Source organism: Nicotiana tabacum, chromosome 4, assembly GCF_000715075.1.
Source record: "Nicotiana tabacum cultivar K326 chromosome 4, ASM71507v2, whole genome shotgun sequence".
NCBI classification, from domain to species: domain Eukaryota; kingdom Viridiplantae; phylum Streptophyta; class Magnoliopsida; order Solanales; family Solanaceae; genus Nicotiana; species Nicotiana tabacum.
This window is the reverse complement of record NC_134083.1, coordinates 85002031-85023252: the sequence shown is the minus strand read 5'-3', so window position 1 is coordinate 85023252 and position 21222 is coordinate 85002031. Positions and strand designations below refer to the sequence as shown.

Here is a 21222-nt window from a genome sequence, read left to right as displayed (position 1 = left end):
CGACCTCCACATCTTTCTATCAAGTGCATGAATGAGCCAAATTTTTAACGGTTAGAACAATTTTCACAAAATAGGTGAACGAAGAATATTTTTAAACCAAAGAATAGGTTACCAACAGTTTAACCATTTTCCTATATTTTTTGTAATCCTCAAATGCACCTCAAAAACGACACTACAGTTCCCTTTTTATTCTATTTCCATCATTGGACTTTTTCACGAAGAAAGAACTTTTAAATGCATATTTTGTTTTTGCACATGTCTGTAATTCTGAAATTATGGTGAATGAATATATTAAATGAGAATTGAGTAAAACAAAAATCACGGGGAAGAAGATTGTCTCAAAAGACCTAAAAATTCTTGGAATCAATGCAATGAGTACAGACTTAACTAAAGATATGACACAATAGAAAAAGAAGATTCGTTGATATCTACTAAAGGAAAATAAGTATAGAACTTTTAGTATTAATATTACAATTATTATTATTACTAGTAATATTTATTTATATTTAACTTATTTTATTATTTTATTTTATTTGGTATAATGATAACATGAGTTGAAGTTAAATAGAGAATTAAGATTTATATTGCAGATTTCAACTTGTTTTGGATTAATGCATAATGTTATATTTTTTCTAAATAATTTTAAGGACATTTTGGTTATTTTAGTATACAATTTTTTTAATTAACACACAAATATTAGTTATAAGATTCAAGACTTTTATCTAAATATATAATTATCTATTTATAAAATCAAGTTCAACGTCTTAAAATATACTTATCGATCCTTCATGTTTATCAACTTTCAGTCAAATAAGCTATACGAACTCATATATTGACTTTTAACATATTTTCCCACAAAAATCAATATATATCATGTGGTACACTCGTAATACACGTGGTTTTCATGAAAATTCACAGGAAAAGCCAGCTGATGTGGTCTAAAAAAAAAGGTAACCACTCAAAAACATTATGTAGCAAGTTGGCAATTGTTACTGACGTTGTACTTCAAAGGCCACAAAAATTAGTTTGTCTATGCGACCACTCGTATGGTGCATATCCGACAGGTAAGCAATTGACGACCCCTTGATTTCCAAATACATACAGAAATGGAAATAAAGAAATAAAGAAGGCGATCTAAGCACAACCAGAAAAAGACTACCCAAAATCAAACCTTCGTCAAGTACACGTAGGAATATACATCAAAAGATCCATCAACCAGCAAAAACCAAAAGCAATTGGGTCATATCAAATCCTGGATAAGTCCATCATTTTTTATTTTTAATTTTTTCTTTTTTTTTTTCGTGGTGCAATGTAACCAACATAACTCCATATCAATTATTATTAATTAATTTTGATTAAATGAGAAACCAGATATATTCCATGAACATATCTTAGGGGACAGAGTTATTCGGATAAAATAATCTAAATACACCTAAACATTACTAAAACGTATATTATGGACATGTTATTTGGTATAAGGATGGGATGCAAATAACTATTTTTCGGTCTCACTTTATGTTATTTCATTTATTTGTCGATCAAGTACATAAAAGAAGAAAGAAAATTGGAAAAACATATAATCTTGAGAAAAGTTTAAAAGGCTCAAAACGATTGGTTGGATTGGTGTCTCAATTGGTGCGACTGCAGGGCGCTGATCCTGTAGGATTGCCCCCTGTGTTAGTTGCGGAGTTCTTAAGCCTTCAACTGGAAAAATGAAGGCTCATTCAACAAGCCGTTGTATCTCTTTTAGATCACTTCAACTACACGTTCCACCGGCTACTCTACTCCGGCGGAAACTTTTATTCAAAAGACTCAATTTCCACGTCAGCATTTCAGTCCGTTGTTCGGCCGACGGTACCGATAACTCCCCCGAGGTAATTAACTCCTCCTCTACAAGACGTAATGTACTGCTCATGCCTTTACTTACAATCGGAGCTTGTGCTCTCCGGTCGGCAGTGGCCAGAGCGGACGACAAGCCGCCGCCGGAGAGTACGCCGTCGACTCCGGTGACTACAGCGGAGGCTCCGCCGCCTGCTCCGGCGGTTAAGGCGGAGGAAAAGAAAGAGGAAGTGATAAATTCGAGGATTTATGATTCGACGGTAATAGGAGAGCCGTTGGCTTTGGGGAAGGACAAGAAGAAGGTGTGGGAGAAGCTCATGAATGCTCGGGTTGTGTATTTAGGGGAAGCCGAGCAAGTTCCTACTCGAGATGATAAGGAATTGGAGCTGGAGATTGTGAAGAATTTGAGGAAGAGATGCGCTGAAGCAGAGCGACCCATTTCGTTGGCTTTAGAAGCATTTCCCTCTAATTTACAACAACAGCTCAATCAATACATGGCTAGAAGGTTAGAATTCCCTGGCAGTATTTCCATAATTTGGTTATTGACAATCAAAAAACTAGTTTTTGCCCTATTTGCACTGTATAGTACTTCAATGAAGGTGATTCAATTGAACCTCCTTCCTTCAACCTAGCTCTACCCCTGAGTCGTGGTCGTGGAATAAATCTTTTTTAGAGTTAATGCGATATCGTTATCAAAGTGTTTGTTATAGTGCACTTGTTACATCTAATGTATAGAGAAATTTTTACATGAAATTGTTGCATTGAGATATTTGTATGAGACATGTATCTGATGTTATGCACTTGATATTGCAGGATTGATGGAGAGAGTTTAAAATCTTATGTAGCACATTGGCCAACTCAATATTGGCAGGAGTATGAGCCCTTATTGACTTATTGCCGCGACAATGGGGTTCGGCTGGTCGCATGTGGTTTGCCTCTAGAGGTACTTATTATCTCTGTCTTCATCTATTAGTTAATGGGCATGAACTAGAAATATTTATGAATCCAGAGGAAAAAGCAGCAAACAATATTACCTATGAATGATATTCAGCAGAAAAAAGATGGCCTCCTTTTTATTATCATGGAAGATCTCTTCGTTCTTAAAATTCCAATTCTTTTCACTGCCTTAGTGCTCCTCATTGATCAAGTTTATCTAGCTTCATAAGTTACATGTGAAAATGATAAATTTTCTTGTTTTTCTTTCTGGATTAGGTCCTACGAACAGTTCAAGCAGAAGGTATTCAGGGGCTTTCAAAAGCTGATCATAAGAAATATGCTCCTCCAGCTGGTTCAGGTTTCATCTCAGGCTTTACGTCCATGTCACGCAGATCATCCATTGATGTAAATCTGCTGAACCAGCCTACTCCTTTTGGACCAAGCTCGTATCTCTCTGCACAAGCAAGAGTTGTTGAGGAGTACAATATGTCCCAGATAGTTTTACAAGCAGTGGTGGATGATGGAGCAGCTGGTATGTTTGTTGTTGTCACAGGTGCTACCCATGTCATGTATGGATCAAGAGGGACTGGAGTGCCTGCTAGAATTTCAAGGAAGATACAAAAGAAAAATCAAATTGTCGTACTACTTGACCCTGAAAGACAATGGCTAAGGAGGGAGGGAGAAGTTCCTGTTGCTGATTTCTTGTGGTACTCTGCAGCTAGACCTTGTAGCAGAAATTGTTTTGATCGTGCAGAAATTGCCCGTGTGATGAATGCAGCTGGCAGGAGGCGAGATGCCTTACCTCAGGTTAGTCATTGATGCTTCAAGGTGAAGGACTTTAACTAATCAGCTTCCAAAATTCACATTTGGCTGCAGTCAAACATACAGATTGAATCGTTAAAACAGATAGTCTCCTGCTAACTGAGTCTGTCAAGCTTCTGATATGGAGCTTGAAGTTATTAACCAAAAAATCAGTTATGCTTCACAAGATCTTCCAATGCTTCCTTCTATCCGAGTTCTTCAGAATTGGGGTTTCATAACCAAATTTCTTAGCTTGTACGTTATAGAAATTTAAGAAATGATGAAAAAAGAAAAGCTTGCTTCTTTACACCAAAAGCTTGTCAGATGAAGTTAATAGATTAATAGAATGTCTTTAGAATGCACTAATTTTCAGTATGGCAAAAAATATACAAATTACCGAACCTCTTATAAATGTTGCAAAAGTTTTAGGCCAAGACATCATACCACATTTGTGGAGAATACTTCCACTTGAAGATTTGTGATTATGCTTTCTGAAGAGACTTATATCTAATGAAGGACCTGAGATCATCTGGCTGCAGAATCCCGCTCTCAGTCAGTAACCAGAGATGGGAATCTTCATTCTACCTTATCTTGATCTGGTTCAACATAACGTTTCCTTACTATCACATGTTGGCTTTGCGAGGTATATTCTGTATGTGAAGGATGTCCTATAACCTCAAACAGTGCTGTATTCTATGTATGAGGTTCATGTTCGTGATTAAGACCAGTTAATGAATTGAAAATTATGCATCAGTTCACTCTGGTCCATGTCCAATGCTCTCTCCTTGGCTGCTTTATCTAATTCCCTAAGACCCTGTCTAGCTTGGCTTGTCTCTGGGCCCATTAGCAATTAGATGTTTTTCACTTATCAAAATGAATTCCATTTGCAAATGGACTTTTAGTTCCGTGGAGAAGAACTTTTCTAATTGAATCCTACCCTTCCCTAGATTTGCAATTATCATGTTCCGATTGAAGCACCGTCTAGTTTCTCTCATGTGCATCACATCTACTTTATTTTCTTATGATGATGGTATTCGGCCCAACTTACACGCACATCTGCTATTCCACCAGGTAGCTGCTACCTCCCACCAGCACCGATACTGCGTGAATCTGCCCATTAAAGCTTAAGAAAATGGGAAGAAAGAACCTACTAGTATTTTCTTCATCAAGAAATAACCTATTGTATTTTGTTTCTGCTAGGATTTGAACCCTGGTCTCTAAGGTTCTCACCACTTCATTAACCATTAGGCTACACCTTGTGTGCTCATGTCTACTTCATTTTTGAAACCATCTTTTCAAGTGGCAATAACTTCCATACTACAAGACCCACTCCTTGTATAATCAGAGTCCTGCACTTGTGGCCCTTGTATAATCAGAGTCCTGCACTTGTGGCATTTACGCCATTTACCGCAACCTTGGCCCCTGAATAGTGTGTTAAAGGTCCTTAGATGCGTTCTATTTGCTGTATTGAATTGGTTTTGATACCGCTGCTTGTTTATTAGTAAGGTATCTTCTCTGCTTTAGCAGGCATCGGTCATATTTTCATCTCAGTAGTGAATTAGATCCCACAGAATTTTTTGAAGTTACTCATCATAAACTTTTCTATTACATTTTGTGGACATGGCTTGGTGCACCGGTAAAAATTGACGTCATGTGACCAAGAGGTTCTGCGAAAATAGTCGTTTGCAGAAATGCAAGGTAAGGCGACGTACATAAGACCAAGGTAGTTTGACCCTTCTCCGAACCCCGCACATAACAGGAGCTTAGTGCACGAGGCTGCCTTTTTTTTTTGTGGACATGGCTTCTTGAGCATTTCATGGATGCAGAAAATATTAGGTATTCATTGAAAAATCTTACTACAACAACAACCCAGGATCCCACAAGTGGGGTATGGGGAGGGTAAGTGTACGCAGACCTTACCCCTACCCCAGAGGGATAGAGAGGCTGTTTCCGGGAGACCCTCGGCTCAAAGACAATAGATCCGTAACAACAACAGAAACCTAAAAAATAGAATCAACATCGTAAAAGACAATAAATAAATAGAAAGGCCAAAATGTGAAAGACATCAAAAATGTGAAACACAACAAAAACCGGTAGCACTCCTAGACAAAACACTATCAGCCTAGCCTGCACAACGAGGATACACGCTCGCTACCCCTAACCTACAACCCTAATGCTCGACCTCCACACCTTCCTATCAAGGGACATGTCCTCGGAAATCTGAAGCCGCACCATGCCTTGCCTGATCACCTCGCCCCAATACTTCTTAGGCCGTCCTCTACCTCTTCTCGTACCTGCCAGAGCCAACCGCTCACACCTCCTAACCGGAGCATGAAGGCTCCTCCTCCGCATGTGCCCGAACCATCTAAGCCTCGCTTCCCGCATCTTGTAATCCAAAGGAGCCACGCCCACCTTCTCCCGAATGTCCTCATTCCTAATCTTATCCATCCTAGTGTGCCTGCACATTCATCTCAACATCCTCATTTATGTTACTTTCATCCTCTGGATATGTGAAATCTTGACTGGTCAACGCTCAGCCCCATACAATATGGCTGGTCTAACCACCGCTCTATAGAACTTACCTTTAAGTTTCGGTGGCACATTCTTGTCACACAAGACTCCAGACTCTAACCTCCATTTCATCCACCCCACCCTGTTACGGTGCGTTACATCCCCATCGATCTCCCCATTTCCCTGGATAATAGACCCTAGGTACTTGGAACTCTCTCTCTTAGGGATGATTTGTGAATCCAGCCGTACTTCCACATCCGCTTCCCCCGACATGTCGCTGAACTTATACTCCAAATATTCCGTCTTGGTCCTACTCAACTTGAAACCTTTAGACTCCAGGGCCTGCCTCCATACCTCCATACACTCCAAATCTCTTACTACAAATGTACTAAATAATTCCAGAAATAAAGGGGTTACAAGTTTCATAATTTCATTACAGGATGACTACCATCCTGTTTGCTAATTGCTATTGCTGTTCTCCGACCAATAAACCACAGCACCCTGTTACTTTCGTACACTACAACCAAGTTTGAGCTTGGATAATAATACCTGTTAAAAATTTGGGTCCCAAAAGCATCAGTAGAAATGGGCTTGTCCTTTTAGTTTTTGATCAGTAAGTGAGAGTGACACAGGGCTTGTCTTCCCGGGTGTAACATATCACATCTTCATATTGGTAGAAAGTAATTGAGATAAAATTGAACGAAGTGGCACAAGGAACTGTTGGAAGTATTTGGTAAGAAACTTCATTCTGGAAACACATAGTATTTTTCATTTGTGTAGTTGAATCAATCAGCACTTTTTCTTATAACTGAAAAATCCTCTCTTTTTTCAGCTTCAATACTTGGTGATACTAGGCTCACCTTTTACCCTTCTCCTTCACTAGTGAGGATTCGCACTCGTGGCATGCCTCTACAACACATCCCGCTTTGTGCTTATTTACCTTTGAACAAAAGCCCTGGGAGCTATAGCACTTTTTTAGCAGGGTTTCCGTGAGATTGTAGAGTCACGGATCCTATAGCTACAATGCTAATATCTGTGGAATACATATTCTTCTTCCTGTTTTCCTAATGTCCCATCTGTTGTGGTTAATTGACACTTCATAGTAGAAAGTTGAAGTTATTACTACCTGTGGCTTCAAATTTCAGCTAAGATACACTACTTGCAACTTGAAAGTATCTGATACTGCAGCTGTTGAAAATGTTTACATGCTAGTAATTGTGCATATTCTGCTGAATTGCACTCTGAGGAACTTTATCTCATTACAGTAGCAACTTACTCTTTTTTTTCAGGATCTTCAAAATGGATTAGATCGTGGTCTGGTGTCTCCGGAAGTGCTGCAGAACTTTTTTGATCTAGAGCAATATCCCTTCATTTCAGAGTTAACTCATCGCTTTCAGGTGTGCCATGATAAACATCTATTTTTACACCACCAGAAGGAGAAAAGAGCATGAATAAAGGAAGAAAAATTAAATAAAAAGGATAATTTTTCTTTTTTACTTTATTTATTATTATTTTACGCTTGTAGCTGTGTATAAAGAAAATGCTAAGTTGGTTGGAGTTGGAAAAACCTTGTTCTGATGCAGGGTTTTAGAGAGAGATTGTTGGCCGATCCTAAATTTCTACATCGATTAGCTATTGAAGAAAGTATATCAATAACAACAACTCTCTTGGCACAGTATGAGAAGCGTAGAGAAAATTTCTTTGAAGAGCTTGATTATGTTATTACAGACACTGCCAGGGGTATAGTTGTGGATTTTTTCACTGTGTGGCTTCCTGCTCCAACGATTTCTTTCTTGCCAGTTGCTGATGATGTTGATGCGCCTAAGAGTGTGGAAGCATTGAAAGGCCTCCTGGGTTCTATCCCAGATAATGCTTTTCAGAAAAGTCTTGTTGGGAAGGATTGGAATGTGAGCCACAGAGTTGCGTCTGTGTTTGTTGGTGGCCTTAAATTGGCCGGTGTAGGATTTATTTCTAGCATCGGCGCAGTGGCTTCATCAAATATCTTGTATGCAATACGCAAAGCATTAAATCCGACCTTTACTACTGTCCAAAAGAACAAGCGGTCTCCAATACTGAAAACAGCGCTTGTGTATTCATCATTTCTTGGTACATCGGCAAATCTACGGTATCAGGTACCTTAAACATCCGCATATGCTTGAGAGTTTAGTCTTATACCATTGTTTTCAGATCCAAGATGATGATTATTTATTTTTACTGGATATATCCCTTTCAAGTTTGAAAAAAGGCTATATTAGCATTAAACTGAAAATCTGATTCTTAATCAACTTTGGTCCCTTCATCTTTTACTAATATGTTTGACACGAGCATTCACTCAAACATATAGTAGATGTTACTTTAGAATTCTTCATCAAAAAAGTAGATGTTACTTTAGAATACTATCTGACAATGATTGAACTGTTAGTTCTATAGCTTGGTGTCTTTGCAAGTTCCTTAACTTCCTATTAATGTGTTTTAGGTTCAACTAAACATAATAATATACTTGAAATGCAGGTTATTGCAGGATTAGTAGAACACAGGATTGCAGATCAATTAGCGGACCAAACGTTACTTGTAAATATGCTATCTTTTGTTGTTCGAACGATCAACTCCTACTGGGGAACCCAGGTTAGATACGGCCTAAAATTCGTTGAAGTTAAATCTTTTTTTTTTCCTTGTCTTTTTTTATGGGTAACCGTTTGATAAACATCTTTATCAGTAGCTCAATGACTAGTCATGTAGGTTAGTGGTAATGAAATCTAAAAGATTAGTCTTTATAAGGGTCTCCTCAGGGTACCTTTTATTTATTCAATTATATGATAATCGAGAAATTTCGAGGGCAAGTTGGCACAAGATCGGACAGAAAACTAGAAAAGGGAATGAGAGGGACCAGATAATTCTCAAAACCATAGCATTTTCCCTATCATACTACTATTATTTATTTCTCCCATTATCCATATTCATGCCTCACATGCTGTTATCCCCGGGTCTCACACATTGTTTTCTAACCTCCCAAACTTGCACGCTGCCGTAGCCTCTTGCCAATTTCATTCATAACATAAGAGTTCGATGACTATTTCACATTTGAGTTGTTTCTTATTGAAAAATGTGTAGTGTTTAAGTTATTCGCCTTTCCTCGTATTACTGATCATTCATCCACCTATCACCTCATTAGTGATAAAGTAATTTTTCTGTTTGCAAATGATTAATACTTCTGTATCTCTTCTTCCGCAGCAATGGATCGACCTCGCACGGCTTACAGGATTGCAGGCTCAGAAGAGTGAGCAAGTTTCGGATCTTGCTCCAGATTCTGCAAATCCTGCTGCCGTTGGTTGCAATACACCAGAAGATACCAATATTGACGAAATCAACAAGCAATAGTAACAGTGTCACTTCCTTATCTTCTACTCTACTTTCTAGCATAACTTGTAAGCAGCAGTTTTGATTCTTTGCTGTATATTATTCACCTTTAGCATGTCAATATACACATAGTTGAAACACACGTCCAATAAATCTTTTTGATTCAGAGACTCGATCTACTTTGCCGAGAATAAAGCTGACTGAAGCTACATTAGAGCACTGTTTACCTATAAGCGAATACAGCATTGCACTGGATACGTTCAAACACAATTGACTTTAGTTGCACTCGGACACCTTATTAAGAAAAACTGTAAAATTGCCTTTTTGCTGAAGATAGTGAAATGCAGGAAATTACAGCAACAATCTGATACTATCAACACTGAACAATGACATAAACTTTATTTATCTTAAGTGGCTGAATACAAGATACTTAACTTACAAAAACTGAGAATCTTGTAAATGGCGAGTGTGACATCATTGATGAGCCCTATCTCTCAAAGTACGTCTATGCGCGAGCATTTGATAATGTAAACTAGTAAAAAAGGAATAGAGGAAAAGGATAAAAACATGTAAGCGAAAGATGCACAGAAGCCAAGTTTTGATGGCTGTTTTCCCGCTTATTATTTAGTGCTTGAGAAATAGTTGCTACAGAGGGTTGGATAAATTGAGAATACTTTAGAGTACATTGTCAAAATTGACTTCTCAGGAAATGTTTTAGTAAAAGTTGCAAATAAAGATAATGTTGATACTAGGCAATGAAACATTTTTATTGTCAGTTTTTAACCAAATGCCTTTCGTTTTTGAAGTATATTGTCGAAACTGAGTTCTCACGAAATGTTTTAGTAAACAATGCAACCAAAATCATCTTAATGATATAACAAATGAAACATTACAAGACCAAGAAAGCAGAGTTATGAAGTTCCCATTCATTAGCATCCTTCAGCAGATTAGAACTTAGATATGATAGGATCCTGCAGCTCCTTCGACCTCTCTTCAAGCTTCTGTTTGGTTTTCTCCACTGCTACTTCTAAATTTTTCATCTGCACCATCATTTTTATATTCAGCATTGCTACTAAGAGATTATGATTCAGTTGCAGAATATGAAAATAGTATTACACCTGTTGTCTGGCAAATCTATTGTGTATGAATAGCCCACTGAATAGATCAAAACTATCTCTAGCTGAGCTCTCCTTCTGCATGTTGTCCAATTCAGTGCGTAATTAAAAACCACAGGTTTCAGAAGTTGAAAAATACTTCTAGAGGACAAATATACTTGTAATCTTGAAAAGGTACAAGTCAATGTTGTAATTACCACTTGAACAAGTTTCTGAAATCCCTTTGTGTCTATGGGGGTGGGTTCAACCTCCATTTCGGATAAGATCCTGGTAGGTGAAGAAAATTAATAGTAGTTGGTAATTGTGATGACCTCTTTCTACAGTTGTAGTCTCCAACGAATAGGTGGCACAAATTACCTGCCAATTGTGTGAGTGAGAAATTGACTTCGAGCAGCCAATTTGTCATGCTCTTCACAAGTCATTTCCAGCATTTTGCAACCCTGGCAACAGAAGATACGTGCAGTTCTCAGATATGGGGTTCTCTCTCCTAACTTTTCCAGTCATCTTGAAATATAGGAAATTTCAGCTTAAGAAGCTAGTAGTGGAATGAACTTTGCTATTCTAGCTGACGAAAGTAATAGTAATAAAAACACAAGTTTGGCATGTTTATACTTGTTACCTCAATTGAAAAGATTTGCAGAAAACTGGAACACAGAGATTGATCTCTAATTCGAACCATGTCGTACATAAAAGTCAAGTCTGTCCATCCATCTTTTCCACTTTCTGGTCCAAACATTGGGTGTGTACACAGCAAGTCGCACTCCTGGGGCAATATCTTTTGAACACATAGTATGCAACCATTGTTAGATAAAATGGAAACCATTTATGAAGCAGCAAAATGAAAGTTTTGTAATAATTAATGTTGGTGTGAATTGCATACTCGCAAAAGGACATCTTTTGGATGTTCTTTCACTGAGAGTACATCAACAAAAAGTGCAGGCCGCTTGAGACAGTGGAATGGTATTGACTCTACAACTCGTGATAGAGACAAGATCGATGTGCTAATCATAATAACTTCATTGTCTGATTCAAGAAATGCACCCATATCCCTGCAAGTGAATAAATGAACATAAGCAAGCAGGTATTCATTATTTATTATTGAGAAATTGTCTGCATATACCTGAAGAATAGGATACCCAAATTTGCGCACAAGTCTGAATAATCTGATCTAGAAGTAGCCCTGATTATATGGCCTTGTTTTATCATGGTTTTGGCCAAAAACTGTGCGAAAGGACCCAATCCAATTATGCCTATACGCATAGTATAGGCATGGGAAGACGAAGAAGAAGATGAAGGAGACATGGGTGTAACAGCGGCAAAGGGGAGGAAGAATTAATGCGGGGTTTTATCTGACTAAGTAATGAATCGGACACGTCTTATACTTTTCTCAGTATAGGGAGGCCGGTCAAAATGTTGTGATGCGACGAGCAAACGCTAGCTATAAAAAAGAAGGAAACGGAAACGACTCTACCTCTTTTTTAAATGTCCCTTCGGGGATATCCTTTTCAGTTGTCCGACCATGAAAAGCACCAAACTAGATCGGATGGTTTTGCGTATAATTTTTTATCATTAAAATATGATAAACAGTACTCCATCCGTTCCAATTTACGTTAACCTATTTTTTTTGCTTTGTTTTAAAAAAAATGTCACATTTTTAAATTTGGAAACAATTTAGCTTAAACTTTTAATTTTTCTGGACCCCTTTTTGACTTGTTTAGGACCATAAATTCCAAAAGTCTTTATTTTTTCTTAAACTTCATGCCCAATCAAACATGTTCGCATAAATTAAAACGAAGGGAGTAGCAGAGTATGTATTGTTGTTTTAATTTGTGATTTTTATATTAAATGATTTGATTAAGTGTAATTGGTAACTATTTCTTGTTCGACACCCCCAACGTTTTTTAGCGGTAACAGTGTGATTAATAAACTGATAGAGTAAATTGCAATCAATGCAGTTTGTTAAACCCTTTAAGTTTCTTAACTTCTGGATAAAGCATGACACTTTCCAGGATGTGGTAAGGCAGAAATGGAATGGGTGACCCATTCTTGATGTTCAAGTAAAAGTTACGAAGAGTTAAAACTGCCATGTCTCACTGGAGTAAGCTAACATATGGTACATCTTTAAACATCTTGCAATTAGAGAGGATATTGTCAGAGTGAAGGCGATTTTATTTGAGGATGAACCTACAATTGAGAATATGATTGTTCTCCAAATAGCACAAGCTGAGCTGAAGAAATATCTTAGCATTAAGGAGCAGTTCTGGAAGCAAAAGGTAGGCATGAATTGATTTGCTGAAGGTGATAGGAACACAAGGTTTTTCCATAATTATGTCAATGGCAAGAGACAGAAGTTTCAACTCAAAAGAATTCAAAATGTAGATGATACTTGCTTGGAATCTCAGGAGCTTATATCTACAGCTGCAGTGGAATTCTCCAGCAGACAGTTCACACAAGAAAGGGATCCTACAAACTTTGATCTTCTTAATAATGTACCTTCTATGGTGACTATGGAGCATAACTTGTACCTATGCAAATTTCCAACATTTGAAGAAGTGAAGAAAGCAGTATTTACTCTAAGTGGAGATAGTGCCAGTGGACCTAATGGTTTTACTGGACTATTTTACCAATATTGCTGGGATATTGTGGGCGAGGACATATTCAATATGGTGCAACAGTTTTATAGGGGAGCATTACTACCAAAATCAGTCACACGCACTAACCTAGTTCTGCTGCCTAAGAAACCTAATGTTAAAACATTTTCAGACTTAAGGCCTATAAGCCTAAGCAACTTTATCAACAAGGTTTTCTCTAGTCTAATGCATGATAGGTTGGAAAAGATCCTACCTTTATTGATATCAACAAACTGATCTGGTTTTGTGAAGGGAATAAGCATTTTTGAAAATACTCTGCTCACACAGGAAATTGTATCTGATATAAGGTTGAGAGGTAAGCCAGCTAATGTGGTGATTAAGCTGGACATGGCGAAGGCATATGACAGAGTTTCATGGAAGTATCTTCTTCATGTACTAAGGAGAATGGGATTTGCTGAATATTTCATAAACATGATCTGGAACTTGCTAGCTAACAACTGGTACTATGTCCTAGTTAATGGTCAGTCATCTGGTTTCTTTGAATCAACAAGAGGGGTTAAGCAAGGAGATCCTCTTTCACCAGCTTTGTTTATTTTGTCTGCTGAAGTTCTAACAAGATGTATGAACAAACTGTTTGAAGATAAGAAATTTATAGGATATGGCATGCCAAAATGGACCAAACCATTGAACCATTTGGCATATGCTAATGATACAATCATCTTCACTTCAGCTGACACATACAGTTTGACTGCAATTGTTAAGGTTCTCACACAATATGAACACACATCTGGACAACTAATCAACAAGTTAAAGAGTTCCTACTACATGCATGCTAATGTGGCTAGATAATTGGTTGACAGTGTTGGTTCAGTCACTGGTTTTCATAGAGAAAATTTCTCTTTCACTTACCTAGGCTCTCCAATTTTCTATACACAGAGAAGAAAAGAATATTATAATGACCTTGTTCAGAAAGTGAAAGCAAAATTACATTCGTGGAAAGGGAAGCCGTTGTCATTTAGAGGCAAATCAACTCTCATATCGAGTGTACTACAAAGCTTACCAACCCACATCCTCTCAGTTCTAGATCCACCTAAAAACATCATGGAGTACTTGCACAAGATCTTTGCTAGGTTTTTTTGGAGCACAAAAGAAGAGGGGAGGAGCAGATATTGGACAAAGTGGGAGAATCTTTGTCTACCTAAGGAGGAGGGAGGGATTGGCTTCAGATCCTTATTTGATGTTTCAAAGGCCCTATTTTCCAAACTTTGGTGGAGATTTAGGACAACTAAATCAATGTGGTCGAATTTTATATGGAATAAGTATTGCAAAAAAGAGCAGCCAACTTTGGTACAATTTAGAGAGGGATCACATGTGTGGAGAAAAATGTTAGAGGCACGAGGGGAGGTAGAACATGAAATATTATGGGTGCTGAATAGGGGTACTACTAGTGTCTGGCATGAGAACTGGACTGGTCTGGGGTCACTGTATCATGTGGTACCTCCACAATTCATCATCAATGAAGAACTAGATGAGGTAGTAGAACTAACACAAGGAACTGGATGGAATGATCAGGTTCTAGACAACTACTTCCCAGAAGACATTGCAAACCATATAAGGGAGGAGGTGTACTTTGACAAATCAAATGATTACTGGGACACACCTATATGGATACCAACAGCTTCAGGCAAGTTCACATTAAACAATGCTCGGCAATTAATAAAACATCGACATGCAGAAAATATAGAGAACAGAATGCTATGGACAAGGGGTTTACCATTCAAGATATCATTCTTCTTGTGGAGGCTATGGAGAGGGAAGCTGCCAACAGATGATATATAGAGGAGAGGGGGATATTTAATTGTGTCTAAGTATTGGTGTTGCATACACACACAACAGAAAACTCTTCTACATATTTTCCTTACGAGCAACACTGCCACAAGGGTGTGACAGTTGTTCCTACAGGTTGCAGGCCTGGTGGTAAACCTGGTTCAACTCAATCAGGTTATCAGATCATGGTGGGGAGCAAATTATTGTGCTAAACTTAGGCCATTGTACCAGGCAGCACTTGCAATTATCACATGGGAACTATGGAAAATAAGGAACAAAATGAAGCATAGAGGAGAGGTAGTTTCAGTTCAAAGGGTAGTACATGAGGTAAACAAAACTTTACACTACTTAGCAAGAAATAGATATCAATGGCTGCATAACATACCACTCAGTTGGCCTGACATGGTTGAATACTTTGAATGCTACAAGCTAATGATTGTTACCAAAAGAGTACAATGGCAGATGCCTTATCATATGTCGTTCAAATGCAATACTGATGGGGCTTGCCGAGGGAATCCAGGAACAGGATCGTATGGATTTTGTTTGAGGAATGATACAGGAGATTTGGTATTTGCCAAGGCAGAAGAAATTGCACCCTCAACTAATCCGGTAGCTGAGGCAAAGGCAATTGAGGAAGGACTAAAATACTATGTGCAAATGAAAATACACCCCCTCATCATTGAAATAAATTCACTTGTTCTAAAGAAAATAATTGAAGGTGAATGAGAGGTACCTTGGAGTATTGGGAAAGAAATGAAGAAGATCAAAGACATGAAGGACCATTTCAATGTGACATTTCAGCTTGTCCTAAGAGAGGGGAACTTAGTAGCATACTACTTAGCTAACATTACTTTTTCTGGTGCAGGTACAATAACATTTCAATCATTCCATGAATTACCAAAAGCATGAAAGACACTAATCGACCAAGACAAGGCACAAATCCCTAACCTTAGGGTAAGGCTTGCTAGAGACAAAGAGCAGCAGTTTAAAGCTAATTCTTTCATATACAATGCAAGCTTACAAGGAATTCATAAAGGATTATAGTGATGTATCAACAGATTCAGGCAGTTACAGGGTGCAATTACAAGGGAATCCTCAACAGCAACAAACTCCAACTTCACTATTTCAAGCTGGCTTAGCATGCAGAATATTAGATAACAATAGAACAAAGGCAGCTGATAAAAGATTTCACTCATGCAGTGTTACCAGTCTGGAACATACCACGATAGGATCAATGCAACGCAGCTTAAAGGAACATCTGCAGAACAATCTAATGAAAAGTACTAAGGACACTAGGGATTCAAAGTTGAAGATAACAATCTGGAACAATTCGTGTGATTACCAAAATTGGGTAACTACGTTACATTGTGGTGTTTTTTGGGAATTCAAATTTGCATTGGTCAGTCGACTACTCTCAAGAGCATTTCATCATAAGGTTTCAGATGCTTCCACTAATGCCCAACAACTTGCTCTAATCAAACTGTATTTTTACCAAATACAGAATTCTCAGCAGACGCACCATCTACAGCTTTCCTCACTCATTCCCAACCAAATCTTCAACAATGCTCCAAGAACACACAAGAACATAAAAGCACAATCTTTCCTCCTAATATGATTTCTAAATTTTGCAGGTTCAAGATATAGACTCGGATTATTGATGCATAAGCATGGATTAGTCAAACATCACATGCAGGATCCAATTGACATTTTGATAAGCTTTGTGGTTTCTTCACCTCAAATACATAAGTATTCATTAACTCGGTAACTGTAAGTATCCTACTACGAAACATCAACAGATCAGCTTTCAGCAAAAATATCATGCAACACAGTTCATACACAACACCTTACTATGGCTTGTGTGATTTGGAAGAAGCTTCTATTGAGGATAATGCTGAACTCAGGAATGTATCCTTTCTGTTTGGAGATGTTTCAACACTCATTGGTATTAGCATTACATAATTCTCATTATGTGGTTGATGCATCACCAGATGGGAAGATACAATTCAATTTGCCCAGCTTTTGGTTTCCACAGCTATTGTGCTGTTGCCAACACATCAACATATGGGTTTTCCTTCAGCTCAACAGTCATCCTTGTAGCTATGGAGTTCTGATTCATCAGATGCTCTTCTATGGACATAGGGATAAACTATACATGGCTGCGCTGGACAGCTTACTGCAGTTCACCAATTGTTTGGCGATGAATCATTTCCCAATGATTCAATTATCCTTCAGTGGTTTGTTGGTCAAAATTTACCACTGCCAACTTGATCTCAAGCAAAGAAAAATCAAACGACTATTTTCTGTATCAACAATGCTGCTGGAGTTCTTCAACACCAAAATGAAGATGTCCAAAATGTTTTTCTTTACAAATATTGGATTAACACATACCTACTCCATTGGATTGCAACAAATGGCACTGGGTGAGAGCTTTGTATGTTCTACAAGGAATTGTTTGCAACTGGTGTGTGAATTTAGTGTCGTCGGGAACAATTGGATGTTTCAACTTACTAGATTCGTACTTTTCATTTATCATTACGCTACTGCTATATTGTATTTGGTTGCAACATCGACATGCTTTATTTGTTTCATTATTTTTCTTTTACTTGAACATTGTGTAACTTTGTCCAGATTTGGGACTTATTATATATATCAGCTACTAGGTGAATAACCTAGTAGTATATTTGCTTAAAATAATTACTAGTAAAATAATAATTGTCACCGAATCTACCAAAGAGAAAGATAGTACTCCCTCCGTTCATTTTTAGTTGAGCACTTTTAATTTTGCACTCTCTTTATAGAAAGTATATATTTTATAATTTTATCCATAATAATGATAGCATTTTAAAAAGTATTAGGAAAAATTTGTGAAATGAATAATTAATGATAAGAGTAAAAAAAGAAACAGAAATTCACATTTCTTTTGATTTACTAAAATTAACACGTAAAAATAAAAATATATTTTTAATATAGTGAACAAGTAAAAGTGCATGAACGTAGTACGAAAGATGACAAGTTTCTACTCCATAATAAATATACATCACACAGTTTGGTAAGAATAGGAAGCTCATATCTCCTTCATTTAATTTGAGATTACTCTGAACTTTCTTCCACATTTTGCTTTATATGACTTGTTATTTACTTTTCATTGGATTTGGAGTGTCAATCTATGACTCTCTGACTATAACACTAGTATTTTTTTTAACTGATGGTTGATGTTAGGCTAAAATGATATACTTAGTACATTACTCGCCCTATATTTTGTTGGTTTAGTGATTTATTATGTGACATTTGAGTTAAATTATATTGTTTTATGTGTAGGAGTATCAGAAGACAAAGACGAGTGAAGGTTGCACAAAAAGAGGATAAGGATGCAAGAAAAGAGCACAAAAATGATAAGTACCCAAACCGTGCCACAAACTAGACTTCGCGAGGTCTATAGCCAGGTTGACCGTGCTATAGACCAGGCTTCGCGAGGTCTATAGACAAGTTGATCGCGCTATAGACCGGGCTTCATGATGTGTATAGCCAGGCTGACCATGCTATAGATCAGGCTTCGCGAGATCTATAGCTAGCTTGACCGCGCTATAGACCAGGCTTCGCGAGGTCTATAGCCAGGTAAATAAAAGTCACGGTTTAAAAGACTTCGATCTGGATTTGGATTCAAGGACTTCAACCCTAGCTTATAAATACAAGAAAAAGGTTGTCAAGCACAGGAGGAGCCGTTTTTAGGGTATATTCAACCAAAGGGGGTGTTTTTGGAGATGGGATTTCGACCTAAGGAGGCAAGAACAAACCAGGAGTAAGGCAGAGATTTCTTCTATGAGTTTTTCACTTCCTTCTTCCTATTTTCATTATTGGTTATGAATTCTAATATTGTAGTTTTACATACTATTATGAATAGCTAATTTGTTATCTAGAGTTTTGATAGAACCTTTTGTAGGATAAATTCTTGTTATGTTTTTATATAATTGAGCCGTTTGATTTCTCTACTTATTCAACTACGTATTTATTATTGTTGATTGAATGGCCATTATTTAACTGTGCCTATTTAGTATGTATGTTGCTCGAGAGAGAGTACGTATTTAGGTGGTTGTTGAACAACATCACTCCTAACGTATGTGAGAGATCAATACGGAGGGTTTAAAGGTGAGATTAGAGATAACGAAACCTTGGTGCGATCGTAGTAAGCAGTGAATTAGTGTCAGCTAGCGTAGTTCGATAGAATACTTCTAGTAAATTATGATAGTTGCTCAAGAGAGAATTACGACACCCAAAGTACTCACGATCGGTAGAGAATACTTAAGCGAAATTACAGAAGACGCAACGGGAAGGATTCCGACAATTGGAGAAATCATAACTCTAGACCTCCTTAGGCTTGTCTCCGATTTCATCCTTGTTTGTTGATAATTTTACTGCTTTATAATATTTGTTATTTAATTAGTAGAAATAAAAAAAATCAAATCTTTATAACTAGGAAATTTTTTGGACTTGTATTTCTTAGCAATATTGAACAACTGTAGCTAAGCCTTAGTTCTCTATGGGATTCGACTCCGGACTTGTAAACAGGATTATATTTGCAACGATCGCTTAGTCCTTTTTATAAGGCATAGTTGGGCGTGATCAAATTTTGGTACCGTTGCCGGGGAACTAACAGTATAGCTGTAAGTGTACATATTGCTAGGTTGCAAGTTTGAACTTTTGTTTTTGTTTTCTTGTATTTGATTTTTTTATTTTTTGTTTTACTTGTTGATTTTAGAAACATGGCATCTTGGAATTATGAGAGTTTTGATGTTGGTAATTCTACTTTTGATCATTCTTATGCATATTATGGAGGAAACCACCCATGGCAAAATTATCAAAATATTCTCAAGAGCGAGTTTTGTGCACCAACTCAATCTTATGTGTGAAATGTATGTGATGTTTGTAGTGGTCAAGATGGACACCTTATTGTGATGATTCTACATTTTCTTGTGAAGTTAATAGGAACAAAGAACCCAGGGAAGCTGACCTGAATGAGATCAAAAATATGTTAAAGTGTTTCATGGAATAAAGTAATGAGAAACAATTGCAAATGCAAAGGCTATGGGATACTATCTAAAGGCAAGATGCAACTATTCATAACCTGGAGGCACAAGTGACTCAATTAGTTGAAGCATTTAATACTCAACAAGCCAATATTGTAGATAGTAGCCAAGAAGAACATGAATTAGATACTGAAATTGAGGCTATAATGGAGGAGGTCAAAGTAGAACACCAACAATCAATCAAACTAGAATTTGAGGACGCCGATGTTGTAGAAGAGATACTAGAGTCAACCAAGGATATTGAGGATACATATCTAGTTGACTCTAGTGTCATTGGTGTCTAGGATGTAGACAACCCTAATGTTCATGTAGTTGAGCGCATTGGTCCACACTCCAAGTATTTTTCCACATTGTGTTTGGATGATGATATAGAAATAGAGTCATCCGAGCCACTTGAGGAGTCAAGGAATGAGGAACAAAGTGACTACATTATGGAATTCTTCTTGCTAGAAAGGCGGGATTACACACCTCATCTAAAGGCCAAGAAGTGTAGAATACTACATTGTTTCCTTGGGCCAGTTAGATTCATTCCACCAACCCAGGAGTATAATCATAAGCTTGAAGCAAAACTTGGGGTCCAATTCATATGTTCAAAGTGGAGAGAAAAGTGGTAAAGTTGATTCACATCATGCCGCGACGTTAAATCAAGCGCTTGTTGAGAGGCAACCCGGCTTTACTGCTTTCTTTTCTTTTCTATTTATTTTTTATTTTTAAATTATATTATTTTTGTAGTGTCGATTTTTGATTTTTTAGGAGCATGAAAAGTAAAGCTATTGGAAGGATGCAATAGCAAACCAGATGGTTAGAACTAAGTGTGAGGTATTCGCACAAAGGACCAGACCTGGGAGAAGTCTGAGTACCCCATGAGCTGCTAGTGCTTCGGTCTTTGACCTACCAGGGAGTTTCTTTTACCCTCTTATTAGTATAGTGTGCATTGGGGACAATGCACAATTTTAAGTGTGGGGTGAGGAGATTGTCTAGGTGACTTTCTATACTATTTTAGCTGTGTTAGTTTAATTGAATAATGCTTTTTTAGAAAAATGGAAAAAGATTGGACTTTTCCCGACGATGGATATCCTAGATAATTTTCTTGAGGGTTTAAAGTCCGACAAAAAAAATGAAAAACAGAAAATCCAAAAAAAAGACAAAAAATATGTCTTT

General features: G+C 37.4%; 3 protein-coding genes across 3 annotated transcripts; 2 read left to right on the top strand and 1 right to left on the bottom strand.

Annotated features, from left to right (window-relative positions):
• Positions 1-1125: 1125 nt before the first annotated feature.
• LOC107764337 (protein RETICULATA-RELATED 5, chloroplastic) lies at positions 1126-9615 on the top strand. Its single transcript, XM_016582892.2, has 7 exons — positions 1126-2344; positions 2653-2782; positions 3052-3582; positions 7377-7484; positions 7671-8219; positions 8599-8712; positions 9319-9615. Exons 1-7 carry the CDS (start codon positions 1713-1715, stop codon positions 9463-9465), a joined length of 2211 nt encoding a protein of 736 aa, XP_016438378.1. The 5' UTR covers positions 1126-1712; the 3' UTR covers positions 9466-9615.
• Positions 9616-10168: 553 nt separating this feature from the next.
• On the bottom strand, positions 10169-12005 carry LOC107764315 (arogenate dehydrogenase 1, chloroplastic). The gene is made up of 7 exons (XM_016582877.2): positions 11680-12005; positions 11440-11608; positions 11179-11334; positions 10917-10999; positions 10757-10826; positions 10563-10637; positions 10169-10484 (listed from the first exon to the last, which is right to left on the bottom strand). The coding sequence occupies exons 1-7, from the start codon at positions 11859-11861 to the stop codon at positions 10392-10394; spliced, it is 828 nt and encodes a 275-aa protein (XP_016438363.2). The 5' UTR covers positions 11862-12005; the 3' UTR covers positions 10169-10391.
• A 503-nt stretch (positions 12006-12508) lies between these two features.
• Positions 12509-14989, top strand: LOC142180014 (uncharacterized). Its single transcript, XM_075250931.1, has 5 exons — positions 12509-12594; positions 12700-12832; positions 12962-13360; positions 13442-13912; positions 14087-14989. The coding sequence occupies exons 1-5, from the start codon at positions 12509-12511 to the stop codon at positions 14987-14989; spliced, it is 1992 nt and encodes a 663-aa protein (XP_075107032.1).
• The last annotated feature ends 6233 nt before the right edge of the window (positions 14990-21222 follow it).

What these genes read in the sequence shown, in the direction of transcription:
- LOC107764337 (XM_016582892.2), top strand. Translation starts at nt 1,713, where the DNA reads ATGAAGGCTCATTCAACAAGCCGTTGTATCTCTTTTAGATCACTTCAA. An exon ending in GGCGAGATGCCTTACCTCAG is followed by an intron (nt 3,583 to 7,376) that starts GTTAGTCATTGA and finishes CTTTTTTTTCAG; the next exon opens with GATCTTCAAAATGGATTAGA. An exon ending in CGGCAAATCTACGGTATCAG is followed by an intron (nt 8,220 to 8,598) that starts GTACCTTAAACA and finishes CTTGAAATGCAG; the next exon opens with GTTATTGCAGGATTAGTAGA.
- LOC107764315 (XM_016582877.2), bottom strand. Translation starts at nt 11,861, where the DNA reads ATGTCTCCTTCATCTTCTTCTTCGTCTTCCCATGCCTATACTATGCGT. An exon ending in CAAAAGATGTCCTTTTGCGA is followed by an intron (nt 11,335 to 11,439) that starts GTATGCAATTCA and finishes TGTGTTCAAAAG; the next exon opens with ATATTGCCCCAGGAGTGCGA. An exon ending in CTCACTCACACAATTGGCAG is followed by an intron (nt 10,827 to 10,916) that starts GTAATTTGTGCC and finishes TTCACCTACCAG; the next exon opens with GATCTTATCCGAAATGGAGG.
- LOC142180014 (XM_075250931.1), top strand. Translation starts at nt 12,509, where the DNA reads ATGCAGTTTGTTAAACCCTTTAAGTTTCTTAACTTCTGGATAAAGCAT. An exon ending in AGCAGTTCTGGAAGCAAAAG is followed by an intron (nt 12,833 to 12,961) that starts GTAGGCATGAAT and finishes TTGGAATCTCAG; the next exon opens with GAGCTTATATCTACAGCTGC. An exon ending in TAAGCAACTTTATCAACAAG is followed by an intron (nt 13,361 to 13,441) that starts GTTTTCTCTAGT and finishes GGTTTTGTGAAG; the next exon opens with GGAATAAGCATTTTTGAAAA.